Source organism: Rhododendron vialii, chromosome 6a (assembly GCF_030253575.1).
Source record: "Rhododendron vialii isolate Sample 1 chromosome 6a, ASM3025357v1".
Lineage (NCBI taxonomy): Eukaryota > Viridiplantae > Streptophyta > Magnoliopsida > Ericales > Ericaceae > Rhododendron > Rhododendron vialii.
This window is the reverse complement of record NC_080562.1, coordinates 3,138,600-3,155,348: the sequence shown is the minus strand read 5'-3', so window position 1 is coordinate 3,155,348 and position 16,749 is coordinate 3,138,600. Positions and strand designations below refer to the sequence as shown.

Here is a 16,749-nt window from a genome sequence, read left to right as displayed (position 1 = left end):
TGTTTGACTCGGATCGCTGTTTGTGTTTGTTTTGTGTGTGCGTTTTGGGCGAGTTTTGGGGGTAACTCGGCGAGTCGGGTTGGTTGAGTCCGTTGTGAGTCAAACGCGCGATGGACCTGGAGGCCCGCTTATCCAGCTTTTGAACAGGCTTGCGGATCAATGGTTTATGTTCGGAGACTTTTTTTTTTTTTTGATCCGCATGTTCGGAGACTTGAGTTCGGTTAAATTAGGCCCATTGACTACGCACTCTAACTTCAATAGTGGTACGGACACGTCTATCGGTCACTTTCCGATCACTCCTCTTTCACATATGTGTAGGATTCATTCCACAATTAAGTGTGTTTGGCCAACACGTATATGAAAGAAGAGTAGGTTGGAAAATAGTCGATAGGAGTATACGTAGCATTCTTGCTAGAGCTTAGATCATGTTTCCACTAACTATTTTCGGCTACAACTTATTACATTTTGACAATTCGTTCACACAAAGCAATAAGTTTTGGATCTCATCTACAATTTTATTGGTTAGTGGAAACAATTTAACAAATTTCAACAACTTTTTCTCTCAACAACTTTATCAACTTATTGGTTAGTGAAAACAACTTGATATTTTTCAACAGCTTATTGGTTAGTAGAAATAATTTAACATTTTTCAACAACAAGAAGTGATTCTTAAGTTATTGCCTACTGGAAAGGCGAAAACACCCCCTTATTCATGATAAAAACAAAATGTTTGTGTGTTTGATAAAATAAAATAAAAAATTATATGACCATAGACTCCACTAAAAGTATAGAGAATAGTATTTTGTTTCGATCCTAAAACATTGGAGTAATAAGAAAGTAATTGTTCTAAATTGGAAAATTATATTTTTAAAATATGGTCTCCAAATTAGTAGTTCAATTAATGGGTGCTTTTTTTTCACACACAAAATGTAAGGACCCGTATTTTTCGGATATTATTTGAACATTTTATAAAAAAAAAAAAAAAAAAAATAAAAATAAAATAAAATAGAATGTGAAATTGATTGTGTTTATTTTAGTTGTGGGTCAATGTGAAGAGTTTGAAAGATGTGGGTGTTAGTGTGATAAGGTGCATGTGTGTATAAGTGTGTGTGTGTGCCAGGGGAAAATAGTTCCCAAAACCCCATCCCATTCTCTCTCCCGTTCTCTCTCTCGGCTCTCTCTACCTCTCTCACTCCCTCACCCAAAAACTCACCTCTAAATTCAAAACCCACAACAAATAACCTCCATTCCATCTTCTACTCGTGTATTGTGGTCCGTATCGCTCCGGTTCGAGCTCGGAGAAGTTGTATTCCGGTTGGAACAAGGTTTTCGGAAAGCTAGGGCTTGTAACTTCTTGGGTTTCGTGCTCCGACTTCGAGGTAGGGAATTCTACCTCACTTTATATGCTATTTGAGTGTTTTTATGCCTTATTCGAGCTGGTATTGGTTGTCGTTGAGATTGGATCGAAACTTAAACTTTTCTGTCGAAATCTGTTGAAATCGTCTGTAAGTAACTCCTCCTACCGGTAGGAGCTTTTACCCTACCGGTAGAACGATTGAGAAATTTTGTCAACCAGCTCAAACGTACAGCAGCAGCTCAAAAGCTGCTCAACGTATCGAACTTCTACCGGTAGGAATTCCTTACCTACCGGTAGGTCAAGCATGTATCGAACTTCTACCGGTAGGAATTTCTTGCCTACCGGTAGGTCACGCTCGAATTTGAATGTTGACCTTTCTGTTTCCAAGTTCTACCGGTAGGACTTGCTTGCCTACCGGTAGGTTGCGTGAATTGGAGTTTCTACCGGTAGGACTTGTTCACCTACCGGTAGGTCTAGGTTTTACCGGAATGTTAGCCTTTCTGTTTTCAAGTTCTACCGGTAGGACTTGCTTGCCTACCGGTAGGAGACTAGAAGTTTCACCTGCTTTCACCTGCTTATTTGAGCTGCTGCAGTATCTTTCAGCTGCTTTCCTATATCCTTCAACTCGTATGTCGAAGCTTTTCTTTGACTCTTATGAGTTTGTTTACGCATCATTCCAAGTGTTTTGGTGAGTATTACTCGTTCCTCACTTAGAGTGGCATTCAATGGACTAGAGTGAACATGTCTAGGGATTTGATGAGTAGTTTTGCAATCCGTTTTCTCTCTTAACTCGTAAGATTCTTAGATTCCCACAGTGCATGCTTTTACAGACTCCGAGTATAGAAACTAGATAATCGGGCATCGTAGAGTCTAGTCGTGGGTTGATATGTGGTATGCGAAGGTACGGGGGTGTACTTAGGGGTACGGTGAGGACGTGTGTATTTGAGTATATGCGATATGGTAGATTGTTGGTCTTATAATACCATGCGATTGATTAAATGGTCTTTGGATTTAATTGAATGAATGGATGTTTGTGAAATGGGAAGCGGAATGAAAGTGAATAACTAATGGACAGAGTATTGTAGGAATTTATGTATGGGCTTAGTACGTCATGTAAGATGCGGGTATGTAAACAAAAGAGGAGGCATGAACATGTATATTTGTGGAGTCACATAATGACTAATTAAAATTCAGTGGTATAACCGTTAAAGGGATGATGAAATTGATTATGAAATGATGTCGATTGTGAAAAGTGTGAAAGGTGACCCAAGTGGTCGTTATTGAGGGAAAAGACTCGGGGTGACCCTGCGCTCGAGGGAACTAGACCCGAGGTGACCCAACTGATTCATATTATTGGAGGAAAAGACTTGGGGTGACCCTGCGCTCGAGGGAACTAGACCCAAGGTGACCCCACCCGATTATTGTTATTGAGGGAAAAGACTCGGGGTGACCCTGCGCTCGAGGGAACTAGACCCGAGGTGACCCTAGTGATTATTTGATGGGAAATACCGGATTAAAGGAAAAGAAAGGTTTTGCAATTAAGGGATTTAATGAAGATCAATGTGGACACGAGAAAGATTGTACTGTCATACGGAGAATAATAAGATGTTTTGATTTGATTATAGATAAGTGTGAGATGACATGAGTTTAATAATGTAACTAGTTAAAGAAGTAAACGGCTAGTGACATTGATGTGAAGTCTAGGACTCTTAGGCGATAATTCGCAGCTTGTTGGTAGTCATTTGTGGTATAGGCGTATCTGTCAGTACTCATTCATTCTCGGTGCATGGTTCATTCAAATTGCATATAGCTTGAGTTTAGAATTTTCTACTGGGCTAGTGTAGCTCAACCAAATCTTTCTTTTCAGGTTCTGATGCCGGGCAATAGATTGCATGCATTGTGTGCTTGACAGTAAAAGACTTTTGGAAGCTGATTTCACTGGTTATTTCGTCATCTTTGTGAAGATCTCATTTTGTTAAAGGTGGTTTTGTAACTAATTATTACTGAATTTTCTTTTGACTAAAGTTGTAATTATCTAAACTTAAGGACTTGTTTGTAAATTAAACAGGTGGGAAACTCATTTGGGTAACGTATATGATATGCGAGGTTTCTCTTTTATTGAAATGTATTACTTTATTATGTTGAAAATCGAGGGCGTGACAACTTGGTATCAGAGCATAAGTTTAGAACACCTCGAGACCGTGGGGAGACTTTTGGTCTCATGGGTTCAAAAAAATCGATGCATCTTTTTACAAAAATCACATGTGTGCTTGCATGAAGAGTCAGTATGTCGATGTGACATTGCATATATATATCACATAGAGTGGCACAAAGTTGTTGACTTCGGTTGGAAAGGTTGGAGACCTGTAGCACATAATTAGGTGGCTAATGTTGATGATTTCATTTGTTATGCTTCCATAGTAGGATGTCTTCGAGACGTGGAGATAGGTGTGGTGAGACCAGGGATCGTGAGCACCAGGGTTGTAGTGCAAACGGGGAGAATGAAGTGAGTCAATGTGCAAAGGATGAAGTGATGTTTCCTGAGATTGTTGAGTGTGGGAAAGGTGTCGAGACACTGGAAGGTGCGCAAGGTGGTGTGAATGTGGGAGAAACTAGGCATCGAGTCGTTACCACAAGATCATCTTCAGAGAGTGTTGAGGGTTCAAAAAGGAAGAAACCTAGAGTATCAAATCACTTTACTCAGGACCAGCAGGGCTTTAAGCCACCTCTTTATATCGGGACTCCAAGAGCTCTTCTCAAGTGTCAGACTATGTGTTATCGATGTCGTCAGTTTGGCCATATTCGTTCTCAATGTCCACGGCGTGGGGGATCTTGTTATACTTGCGATGAACGTGGCCACATGGCAAGGAATTGTCCTCGGGGATTGGGAGTACATGGTGAGTCGAGCTCAATGCAGCAGGAAACACATACGTCGAAACAGCAACAGATGCAGTTCCGCCGCTAAACTACCACCCCCCCCTCCTATTCTCTAACTCGTAGAAGCGTCACTTGTTTGAGGTATCATTTATTCCTAGTTGTTCTACTCGTTCTCTACAATACTTTTGATTTGGAAGCATTTCACTCATTGAGAATCCTATTCTTATCCATGTTTGGGATAGAAATAAGAAATCTTGGTCCACGCGTGTTGAGAAATATCGATAGATCATATTTGCCGAGATTAGAGGTTAATCATTCCATATTGAAGTGTTGTCCTTGACCTCTTTAAATTGCTTATATCGAGATTTGGTTTGATTTGGACAGGGATTGTTCGTATCCATAATGATTGGTGACATCTCAAATGTGATTTTAGAAGAGTTGTTTCTTTTATTACCATCTTTCATTGGCCAAGCTGAATATTGTTAGAATTGTATCGTAATTTATTCTTCCGTGTAGTCCAGCGTGTAGATGACCTGTTATAATTCTTAGTATTTGAGTCAATTATCATGCGATCCCTTCCTAGCTTTTCTTGGGCATATTTAAATTCTCGTAGCGAAGTATCTTATGACACTGTTGCTATCAAATTTGACAAATGTTCCTCGTTCCCTATTCAAGGTCTTATTTTGACATTACCCTGCTTGAGATAAATTTTCATTGGTCAGTTTGGATTTCCTTGATGCGATTACCATTTTCGTCGTTTGCTTGTAACCGTTATTCCATATAAGTATTTAATTTGCAACATCAATCTATTGAACCCAACCTTTGGCTATGTACCGTATGAAATACAAATTTGTTAGCATTATCAAAATTTAGACCTTGTTCCCATTATTGCCTGCTTAGGCCATCATCCATTTTGGTCCCATGACTAAGAAGTCATATGATTTGAACTCACATCCGCTTTGTATCTATTTGTTTGCCCTTGCCTATTCGGTTGGTTCGAATTTCCATGGTTGGAGTCAATCTTGTGGTGACATACCTATTGATGTCTATTCATTGACACCGTTCAATACAAATTCAATTGTGGAAATTACTTTAAGTGTTATTTTACTCTGTCGTGGTTCCTTGACTTTGGAGGCACATGACTCATTCTGTAACACTCAGCCTTAACTTGTTGGAAGGTCTTACCATTCCCGGTATTGGACAAATTTTTGATCTTGTATCAGTTAACTTACTAGAGATTTGTTTCACTTCTTGTATTTATCCTTAGTATCGACATCGTTCAGTTGCTAAAGGTTATTCACTGACTCTGTTGACTCGAAAAGCAATAAGAAAGTCATGATCAGTCATTTCAAATTTCTTGGGTTGTCATAAAAAGGTATTTTGAATTGTTGCCAAACCGTCCTGAAGATTCCACGTGTTCTTTGAATTTCGGATGCCTCGTTACCATTCTTCCAATTCTTGATTGACACTACTTGAGTTTTGTAGCTTATTCGTTTCGTTTGAGATGACAAATCGAATCCTTCTCATGATATAGAATCACCCAACCTAGAATGAAAATTTTGTGCGACTTTTAGAAGAACTGGCTTGTGTTATGGACCCGCTAAAACAATTAATTCGATTCGCCAACGATATTTGGAAGCTCGAGGGAGAATGACCGAAAAGAGAAAGGTAAAGATCGTCAAAGATTGCTAACTGCGGAGGGTTGACCAAAGGATTGTGTTGACCGTCGACGTCACCCAATGTTAGTTGAAGAAGGAAAATCATGAATTTCGTAAAGCGTACTTGCGTTGGGGTTTGTCTCGTTTTGGGCAAAAAGGAAGCGTTCACCAAAAAGATAGTTTAAGTGTCGGACACTATGTGCATGTTTTGGGATACCCAGGCGACAACCGGTGAAATCCACTTGGAAGAGGCGCTTGATCACCGCCCATTCTAGATGGAAGTCTCGGGAAGTCAATTGGATTATCCGGTTATACTTAGGAGGTAAGATCTCTATAGTGAGATAGATAATTGTGTATAGGATTTGTATAATAAAGAAAAGTTTAGAAACTGTGAACCGTTTGACGTTGCCGCCTAACTTTTTCAAAATATATGACGCATTATGTATACGGAGATTGAGGAGGTATGAAATAAATCCATTGCATGTGTTAGAAAGGTCCGAAATTGAATTAGAAGCTCAAGTGTCCTATGAAAAGAAACCGATGCGTACCTTAGACTCGCGTAGTCCATTGTTGAAAGGTAAGCTGATGTTGTTAGTGCATGGTTACGTGGAAATGGGGGTACGAAGTTCGAAAGATATACGCGTGTTTGTTGTGGTTTGCTTGATATGAATCTAGACGTGGACTTCGATGATTATTGAATTGTTGCGTGATGGATAGTGCTACGGTTCGAGTGTGTTGATATGTTATTTGGCATGGCTAGATTAGTTTTAGCAAATTTCGAGGACGAAATTTCTTTAAGGAGGGTAGGGTGTAAGGACCCGTATTTTTCGGATATTATTTGAACATTTTATAAAAAAAAAAAATAAAAATAAAATAAAATAGAATGTGAAATTGATTGTGTTTATTTTAGTTGTGGGTCAATGTGAAGAGTTTGAAAGATGTGGGTGTTAGTGTGATAAGGTGCATGTGTGTATAAGTGTGTGTGTGTGCCAGGGGAAAATAGTTCCCAAAACCCCATCCCATTCTCTCTCCCGTTCTCTCTCTCGGCTCTCTCTACCTCTCTCACTCCCTCACCCAAAAACTCACCTCTAAATTCAAAACCCACAACAAATAACCTCCATTCCATCTTCTACTCGTGTATTGTGGTCCGTATCGCTCCGGTTCGAGCTCGGAGAAGTTGTATTCCGGTTGGAACAAGGTTTTCGGAAAGCTAGGGCTTGTAACTTCTTGGGTTTCGTGCTCCGACTTCGAGGTAGGGAATTCTACCTCACTTTATATGCTATTTGAGTGTTTTTATGCCTTATTCGAGCTGGTATTGGTTGTCGTTGAGATTGGATCGAAACTTAAACTTTTCTGTCGAAATCTGTTGAAATCGTCTGTAAGTAACTCCTCCTACCGGTAGGAGCTTTTACCCTACCGGTAGAACGATTGAGAAATTTTGTCAACCAGCTCAAACGTACAGCAGCAGCTCAAAAGCTGCTCAACGTATCGAACTTCTACCGGTAGGAATTCCTTACCTACCGGTAGGTCAAGCATGTATCGAACTTCTACCGGTAGGAATTTCTTGCCTACCGGTAGGTCACGCTCGAATTTGAATGTTGACCTTTCTGTTTCCAAGTTCTACCGGTAGGACTTGCTTGCCTACCGGTAGGTTGCGTGAATTGGAGTTTCTACCGGTAGGACTTGTTCACCTACCGGTAGGTCTAGGTTTTACCGGAATGTTAGCCTTTCTGTTTTCAAGTTCTACCGGTAGGACTTGCTTGCCTACCGGTAGGAGACTAGAAGTTTCACCTGCTTTCACCTGCTTATTTGAGCTGCTGCAGTATCTTTCAGCTGCTTTCCTATATCCTTCAACTCGTATGTCGAAGCTTTTCTTTGACTCTTATGAGTTTGTTTACGCATCATTCCAAGTGTTTTGGTGAGTATTACTCGTTCCTCACTTAGAGTGGCATTCAATGGACTAGAGTGAACATGTCTAGGGATTTGATGAGTAGTTTTGCAATCCGTTTTCTCTCTTAACTCGTAAGATTCTTAGATTCCCACAGTGCATGCTTTTACAGACTCCGAGTATAGAAACTAGATAATCGGGCATCGTAGAGTCTAGTCGTGGGTTGATATGTGGTATGCGAAGGTACGGGGGTGTACTTAGGGGTACGGTGAGGACGTGTGTATTTGAGTATATGCGATATGGTAGATTGTTGGTCTTATAATACCATGCGATTGATTAAATGGTCTTTGGATTTAATTGAATGAATGGATGTTTGTGAAATGGGAAGCGGAATGAAAGTGAATAACTAATGGACAGAGTATTGTAGGAATTTATGTATGGGCTTAGTACGTCATGTAAGATGCGGGTATGTAAACAAAAGAGGAGGCATGAACATGTATATTTGTGGAGTCACATAATGACTAATTAAAATTCAGTGGTATAACCGTTAAAGGGATGATGAAATTGATTATGAAATGATGTCGATTGTGAAAAGTGTGAAAGGTGACCCAAGTGGTCGTTATTGAGGGAAAAGACTCGGGGTGACCCTGCGCTCGAGGGAACTAGACCCGAGGTGACCCAACTGATTCATATTATTGGAGGAAAAGACTTGGGGTGACCCTGCGCTCGAGGGAACTAGACCCAAGGTGACCCCACCCGATTATTGTTATTGAGGGAAAAGACTCGGGGTGACCCTGCGCTCGAGGGAACTAGACCCGAGGTGACCCTAGTGATTATTTGATGGGAAATACCGGATTAAAGGAAAAGAAAGGTTTTGCAATTAAGGGATTTAATGAAGATCAATGTGGACACGAGAAAGATTGTACTGTCATACGGAGAATAATAAGATGTTTTGATTTGATTATAGATAAGTGTGAGATGACATGAGTTTAATAATGTAACTAGTTAAAGAAGTAAACGGCTAGTGACATTGATGTGAAGTCTAGGACTCTTAGGCGATAATTCGCAGCTTGTTGGTAGTCATTTGTGGTATAGGCGTATCTGTCAGTACTCATTCATTCTCGGTGCATGGTTCATTCAAATTGCATATAGCTTGAGTTTAGAATTTTCTACTGGGCTAGTGTAGCTCAACCAAATCTTTCTTTTCAGGTTCTGATGCCGGGCAATAGATTGCATGCATTGTGTGCTTGACAGTAAAAGACTTTTGGAAGCTGATTTCACTGGTTATTTCGTCATCTTTGTGAAGATCTCATTTTGTTAAAGGTGGTTTTGTAACTAATTATTACTGAATTTTCTTTTGACTAAAGTTGTAATTATCTAAACTTAAGGACTTGTTTGTAAATTAAACAGGTGGGAAACTCATTTGGGTAACGTATATGATATGCGAGGTTTCTCTTTTATTGAAATGTATTACTTTATTATGTTGAAAATCGAGGGCGTGACACAAAATGCTGCAATGTGCAGTACAAGTATGATCTAACGTACGTAAACTCTTATTAGCCAAGTATTTTATCCTTTCATATGTCTGGATCATTCTATCTCAATTATTGTTAGATGTAATGGCATGCGCAAATCTTAATATGTAAATGTAGATTATGAGTTTTGCAAATATTGAGACCTCGTATGTTCAGATATTATTTTGTTTATAAATTTTTTGAATGTGTTGCAAGCTAGTGGTAGTTACTAGAAAGCTAACTACACAAAAACCCTAAGTTAAGATGGACAGTGGACACTTCCATCTGACAAAAAGAAGCCTTGAAACTGATTCATACGATTCCAATATTGTAGCCTTGTAGGAGTTATGCAAACTCATATCATTGAGGACCGAACCTGATAAACGTTTAAACGTCGGAGCTAAATTTTTATTTCCAAAAACTGAGAGGACCCATTGATAATTTTCCTGAATCAATCAAACGACGTAGTAGTGCCATAACCGTCACCGTATCAACTGGTGATCAAAGATTCGAAGACAAGTTTTTGGACTTCATCGTTGTCCCCGACTCATACAGAAGAGTCTCTGGTGATGGAGGGAAACAAGGGAGGCTACGCATGGGCGATCTCCGCCGGTCTCAACGCAGCTCTCGCCGCCATTTCCGCTAAGCTCTTCTCAGCTCACGTACCTTTTTTTCCCCTATATTTTTATGCTTCCAAATTGGCTTGAATGCCTTCCGTTCGATTAGCAACCCTAGCTGTTGACGTTAGATTCGAATTATGTTGTGCGTTGCATTTGAAGCCAACAGTACGTGTGGTTTCCATTCTGAAGTGTTGTTGGTTTGATAGGCTAAGCTGTGCATTCCGATGAGTCCTAGGGTTGCAAACGAGCAGAGCCAAGCCGAAAACTCGAGCTCGAGCCAAGCTGGTTTGGTAAACGAGCCGAAAACTCGAGCTTGAGCTCAGCTTCCTTAACGAGCCTCTTAAAACGAGCCGAGCCTATAAAACGTGCCTAGCTTTTGATTGTCAATTCGGCTTGTTTAGTAAACAGCTAAAACTCGAGCTCGAGCTCGGCTTAATTACTAAACAAGTCGAGCCGAGCCAAGAGCTGCTCGCGAGCAACTCGGTTCGTTTGCAGCCTTACTGATGAGCCTAAAATGGGTGCTTGGATGATTTAGGTACTTTTGATGAATTTTTACAGGTATGTATAATTTATGGTGTTTTGAATCTTTGATGATGTTTTCCTTTCAAATTGTATGGTATGTATAATTTATGGTTGCTAAAGAACGGAAGTGGCCGGTCCCAAGGATTAGTTGAGGTGTGCGTAAGCATACTCTGAGTTATAAAACAAGGAGATAACGAGGAAATGATCTAAATCATTTTACAGTTACGGCTTTGATTTTTCAGATTAAGCAAACAAACATAAGGGGTTGAATCGGTTGATATAGTGCGATATCTCAAAGCCATGGTCCCTTGGACCGTAAATAGCATAATGAGTGCATCTTTACTGAGTTCACGTGAGATGATTTATACTGGTTATGTTCTTATATGTACTTGGACTGGGAGTTAGTTTTAGACTCAAAGGACTTTGCATATCTGACTCATTTCGGGGAGTTTTTCTCTATTTGTCGCCTGGTAGGGTTTTAGAAAATTGAATTTTTCTCTCAAGTTATTTGTCTATCCATGGTTTCCTTACATGCTGTCTCGTGTGTGGTTCCTCTCTTCCATTTTGCCTCTAGCTGAGTGGTGCTTTCACTTAGCATCTTATGGGGCTAGTTCCCCGCATCATATGTCTAGGCTTCCTAGTTTTCACTTTGCAAGGGTGGTTGATGTTTGCTTTGTTTCATGATTCAACCAACCACAAGATTTGGGGCTTGGTGATTTTCTTTCCATATGTTTCTTCTCTGTTTTGCAGGCTCTGTAATCTGTTAATCTTGCCTTTAAGGCTTTAACATCCTTTGCAATGATTCTTATTCTGAAAGTAGTTATCTGAAAACTCAACTCATGGCTGTCCAGACTCCAGACAAAGGGAATACTTCTGTTGCAGAAGAGTCAAGTTATCTTTGCAGACTGAAATTCCATGTTTCTTAAATTAAGTTTTGTTCCTTAAAAAGAAAGAAAAGTAAATGTGTTAGCTAAACTCCTTGAGTGCATTGACAGCTTGTCAAAATTAATAGTGCTGCCTTGAATCATTCATCTCTTCTATACCGATTTGAATCACCTGACAAATTCCAATTCATGTAAGCCTCCCTTATGATTCCACCGTTACATACTTACATCATGTATGTTGTGCTCTGGCTACTGTTCCACTCATCCTGACAATCTACTTCACACGTTCGCTGCAGCATACTAGTATTGTTATTTAGTTTAAGAAAAAAGGAAAATGCTGAAATCCAGCAATGCCTACAACTGAGCTGATGTGAGTTGTTATTCAGAGGAAATATAAGTAAATAATCATCTGTATTGGATCCTTTTGCTTTGTAAACCTTGTGTTTTGACATTTATGCTTTTGCAATATGCATATCTTCGTAGCCATGTCATAGTCATTCCTTATTAATTGGTGTGATGGGTACATCATTGTCATTTTCCATCTTAATCTTTTTTTAGAACTTCTAAAAGCAATTTCACTCTAAAATATATGCAAGCATGGTTCTTTGTACACAAACTTGCATTCTAGTTTGTGGTGCACTGCACACTACCAAAAAGACGATGAACAAATAAAGAGAAAATGAAAGACTAGATTGGTGTAACTGTCAAAAGTAATTACTAAATTTTCACCGTCTCTACAGCTCTTTAGATATGGTCTGGTCATTTTCTTCAACGTGGTAATGTGGGGATGTTATGTTAATAGCCTGAAAGCTCTCTCATCTCTGCAAGCTACGGGGACGAATTTCGCTACCAACTTTCTATCTTCAGGTCTGGCTGGATTCTTTCTCTTCGAGGAATCCCTGTCGATCAAGGTAATCCAAAAGAACTGAAACTGGATTTTGCGTGGCTTGTAGCTGTAACTTGTAAATGGTAAAAATGTTTTGTTTTGAGAACTCTCATATAAAGCTCTGTTGAAAAAGAAAACTCATAAGGGATTATACCAATTTCTTAGAACATTTACTCAAAGTTGTTTGTACTTGTCAATAGCTACAATTGGCAATTGAAAGAATGAATGCATGCACCAGACAATATGACCGTGATTCTTCACTTCATTATCTAACTGGCATGGGAGGGAGACGAAAAGGAATTGCAATGAGGGAACTAAGGCATTCAGGTGCAAGTAGATTAGTTAAATCTCTTCAGGAACTGCAATGAATGAACGAACAAAAATGTTAATGTGTAACTAGGAGGATCTAGGTAACATTTGGGTTGGAGATGATCTCTGCTAAGACAAGCAAATTGACCCCATATTTACTGGCACGAGGCAGCATGTTTATGAGACCCTCCTTATCTTACTAGATTCTTCACCCATTATTATCAGGTCCTGCTTTTCTGCATATCTTAGTTGAATCTTCCCCCAGGGTTTTTCCTACCAGTCTATGTCACTGATATACTAGCTAAGATTTGAGATCAAACTTTGAAAGAACAATTTCACTCCTTTGGTGCTATATGCATCTCTATATGTATTTGTTCACTGCACTTGGAAATCTTAGCAAGGAAGAATAAGTCACTGATGCATATGATATCTCTTTTACACCAGTTGATAAATGGCTTTTTGACCTTTTTGGTCCTCAAAGTATTTCCGCTGTGCCACTTTGGTCCCCAATATTCCAATTGCTAACATTGCATCCCCAAAGTATCAATTTTGTATTTAAATGGTCCCTACGGCTCACGCCGTTCATTCCCTCCGTCAAAACCAAGGGCAAAGTTGGTATTTCACCTCAAAAAGGTGTCGTTTGGTTGGAAACGGCTTTTTTGGTCCCCAAAGTATTTCCGTCATGCCAATTTGGTCCCCAATATTTCAATTGCTAACATTGCATCTCCGAAGTATCAATTTTGTGTTTAAATGCTCCCTGCGGCTCACGCCGTTCTTTCCTTCCGTCAAAACCAAGGGCAAGGTTGGTATTTTACCTCAAAACGGTGTCGTTTTGTTGGAAACATAGATTTTTCTTATTCATAATTCTCTTAGGGTTCTCATTGAAAACTTTAAAGTCAAAAAAATAATTATGACTCTTTAGGATAAAATGATCAAAAAATTAAGATCTTCGCACAAGTTCAAACAGATTGAAAATTTGAACACTTAATTTTTTTTACCATATTTTTTAATATATAAACAACCTCAAAAAATCAAGTGTTTCAATTTTCAACCCGTTTGAACCGATGCGAAATTTTAATTTTCTGATCATTTTATTCTAGAGGGTCATAAAAACCAAAACCTCAGAACCCAGAGGACTAAATTGACGGAGGGAAAGAACGGCGTGCGCCGCAGGGAGCATTTAAACACAAAATTGATACTTTCGAGATGAAATGTTGGCAATTTGAATATTGGGGACCAAATTGGCATGACGAAAATATTTTAGGGACCAAATTGGCATGGCGGAAATACTTTGGGGACCAAAAAAGCCGTTTCCAACCAAACGACACCGTTTTGAGGTGAAATACCAACTTTGCCTTTGGTTTTGACGGAGGGAATGAACGGCGTGAGCCGTAGGGACCATTTAAATACAAAATTGATACTTTGGGGATGCAATGTTAGCAATTGGAATATTGGGGACCAAAGTGGCACAGCGAAAATACTTTGGGGACCAAAAAAGTCAAAAAGCCGTTGATAAATATTTGTTTCTAAGTAGTCGGACAATCCTGATACATTCTTGCAGTATCTGCGGCATGAAATCGGAGATTGTGCTACTATACCTGTTTGAGACCCCATAAACCATTTCAAGAAAGATGTTGGGGTTAGTTTCCAAAATTGCATATGCACAGTTATTTTTAGAAAATGTTAATCCCCTAAGTGGACCTTCCTATGTCTATGACCTGCTACCAAACCTACCGCACTTCCAATCCTATAACTAGTGAGTCTCCTGCAGGTCGCATACCCATATTCTAGTTAGTTTCGAAATGGAATTGCCTAGATTGAGAGCGCAAGCTAGTTGTATGCTTAGCATGCTCATACAACAAAAGCATATGCTCACTAAGCATACCCATGGTTGACACCTTAAGTGATGGATGCCAGCAGTCCATTTACGTGCTAGCATCTAGTTCTAACGGGTACTTTGGATTGTGAGACAAGGAAAGAAAAGAAAGGGTTCTGGCTTCTTACCAAATCTCACCGAAAGTTATGGGACCAGATGAAGAGCAGAATGGGCCAATAGATGTTAATCTTCTCTCTTTATTTACCACCTTTTCTTGTCACTTTAAATATCCAAGTAAGTGAGAATTTTCTTTCTTTATTTTTTTCTCAACCGTTATCGCCACCCAAAGGGGCTGTAACTGCTTGCATATCTTAATTTTTTCTGTACGAACGGACTACAATAGTCTACTCTTGTAGTCTTGTGGTTGAGAATAGGATAGTAAGAAAATCTCATTGTCGTGATATGCTGCATTAGGTCTATTTAATGTTACCATTTTGATTACTGCATTTCTGATGGAAGTCCCCTCTCACAGTGGTTTGCAGGTGCCCTGCTCATTGTAATCGGCGTATTAGTGCTCAGTAAGTCGAGTATAGAACGGAAGACGCATTCAGATTAGAGGTCGTTTACAATGGACCCCCGGAAAAAGAAGATGTATGAAGGAATGAGTCGATTTTTAGATGCCGAAGTACCTGCTGGGCGTCAGAAGGTAGTGGGGGGGAGTGAACTGATTCGCTACAATTGAGCCCGAATGGATGGGAGAGAACAGAGAGGGAACTGATGGTTGCAAACCTTTTCGTTGTGATATATTCTTGTTTCTTCCAATTGAATTGATCTTGGTTCAGCTTTGATGCGATTTGTTAATCACTGTTTCACTCTCCATTAGAAAAAGGATTAGGTTTGGGATGGGACAGTTGGTGCCGTTCGGCTTTCTTTTTAAACCTTCTTTTTAGAAAAGAAAATAATTTCAAGCTCAAATATAATGAAAATGGAAAATTATTAGTAATTTTTTTTATTTTTTTCGCACCGTTTAAAAGATATCAATGAGATCTATCAAACAAGATCTATATTTGTAGGAAAATTATTTACGTAAACACATGATTTTTGAGCTTGAAATTATCTTCATTTTTTTCTAAAAGTTCCTTTTTTGAGAAAGTGGAACACCCCCTTAAATGTTGAATTCAAACTTTATTTCTCTTCGCGGATCAAAAAAAAAAAAAACTTTGTTTCTCTTCATTTCTTGTTTTGGTAAATGGAGTTCATTAAGAAGAAAGTAAAGATTTACAACTCTTGGATAACCCTTTCGGATCGTCATTTTAAGAAAGATAAAATGAAAGGCGGAATTGAACAAAATGCAAAAAGACGGAATCGAATGGATAAGATTTGTAGCCCGTCAATCGACCTTGTTCATTTTGGGATTCTTTCTGTGCGCTCAGTCTCCAATAAATTTTTTCTCAATTACTACTCTCATTCTTCTATTTATCTCTCTTCCTTCAAAACCAAAATTCCAAAACAAACAGGCTGGATCTTAATTTAGTAGAAGACTTTCAAAGTTCATAAGAAATAAACACGATTGGAGTTAAACGACGGATAATTTTTTATCGTTTGGACTGCGAAGCAATTCTTCACTAACTAGCAACCGAAAATCTCTGTCAAGAAAAATATTACTCCTGCATATGCCACAATTCAAAGCAACATATTATATTTCTTGCGCCATGCCGGCGCCATGCAATAATGGAACTTGAAAATCTGAAACCAGGTGAAATGGGTTGGACTAAAATTATTTAGGTCAAAACTTTACATATAATTTTTTTTTTCCCCCTCAAAATTGACCTGGGTTATAGTCCACCATTCTATACTCATAGTTCCGCTCGTGATCACCCCTCACCCGACTTTTACTGTGTAGGGCATTTGTCAGTTAGGCTTTCGCGTATTGCATACTCCTAAAATTTGCATCAATTCCATCCAAAGCTTCCATTTTAAGAGTAGGAGGATGACAAATCTCTTGCGATTTGATACATTTTAATGTAGAGATTTGTAAGTACGATTAATTAATAATATTCAACTTTTGCGAGTTGGTGGGTCCCGTTGAGTACTCGTCTTTTTCATTAGCAGAATCCCAAATTACTAATTACTCCTTTTTCTCACCTGTAAAGTGGTTTGCTTCCTTAGTAGTACTACAGTAGCTCCAACTTGAACTCCTGGCTCATGCAGGAGCTAGCTGGATTCAGAGAAATGTCTTTTCCTTTGGAGGATGTGAAGTCATCGTGCTTGCTTGGTATTGTATCACCACCCCACCCCTCGCCCGCCCCATTTTTACTTTATAGGGTACTTCCTCATCAAGGTCATTCATCGTCCGTTAGGCTTTCGCGCTATTGTAGAAAATTGCCAATAGTTTCCTTTCCTCGGACTGGGAGACTC

The 16,749-nt window shown here is 39.2% G+C and overlaps 1 protein-coding gene across 1 annotated transcript; it reads left to right on the top strand.

Annotated features, from left to right (window-relative positions):
• The first annotated feature begins 9,794 nt into the window (after nucleotides 1-9,794).
• LOC131330947 (uncharacterized) lies at nucleotides 9,795-15,234 on the top strand. The gene is made up of 3 exons (XM_058364713.1): nucleotides 9,795-9,956; nucleotides 12,061-12,231; nucleotides 14,864-15,234. The coding sequence occupies exons 1-3, from the start codon at nucleotides 9,864-9,866 to the stop codon at nucleotides 14,945-14,947; spliced, it is 348 nt and encodes a 115-aa protein (XP_058220696.1). The 5' UTR covers nucleotides 9,795-9,863; the 3' UTR covers nucleotides 14,948-15,234.
• The last annotated feature ends 1,515 nt before the right edge of the window (nucleotides 15,235-16,749 follow it).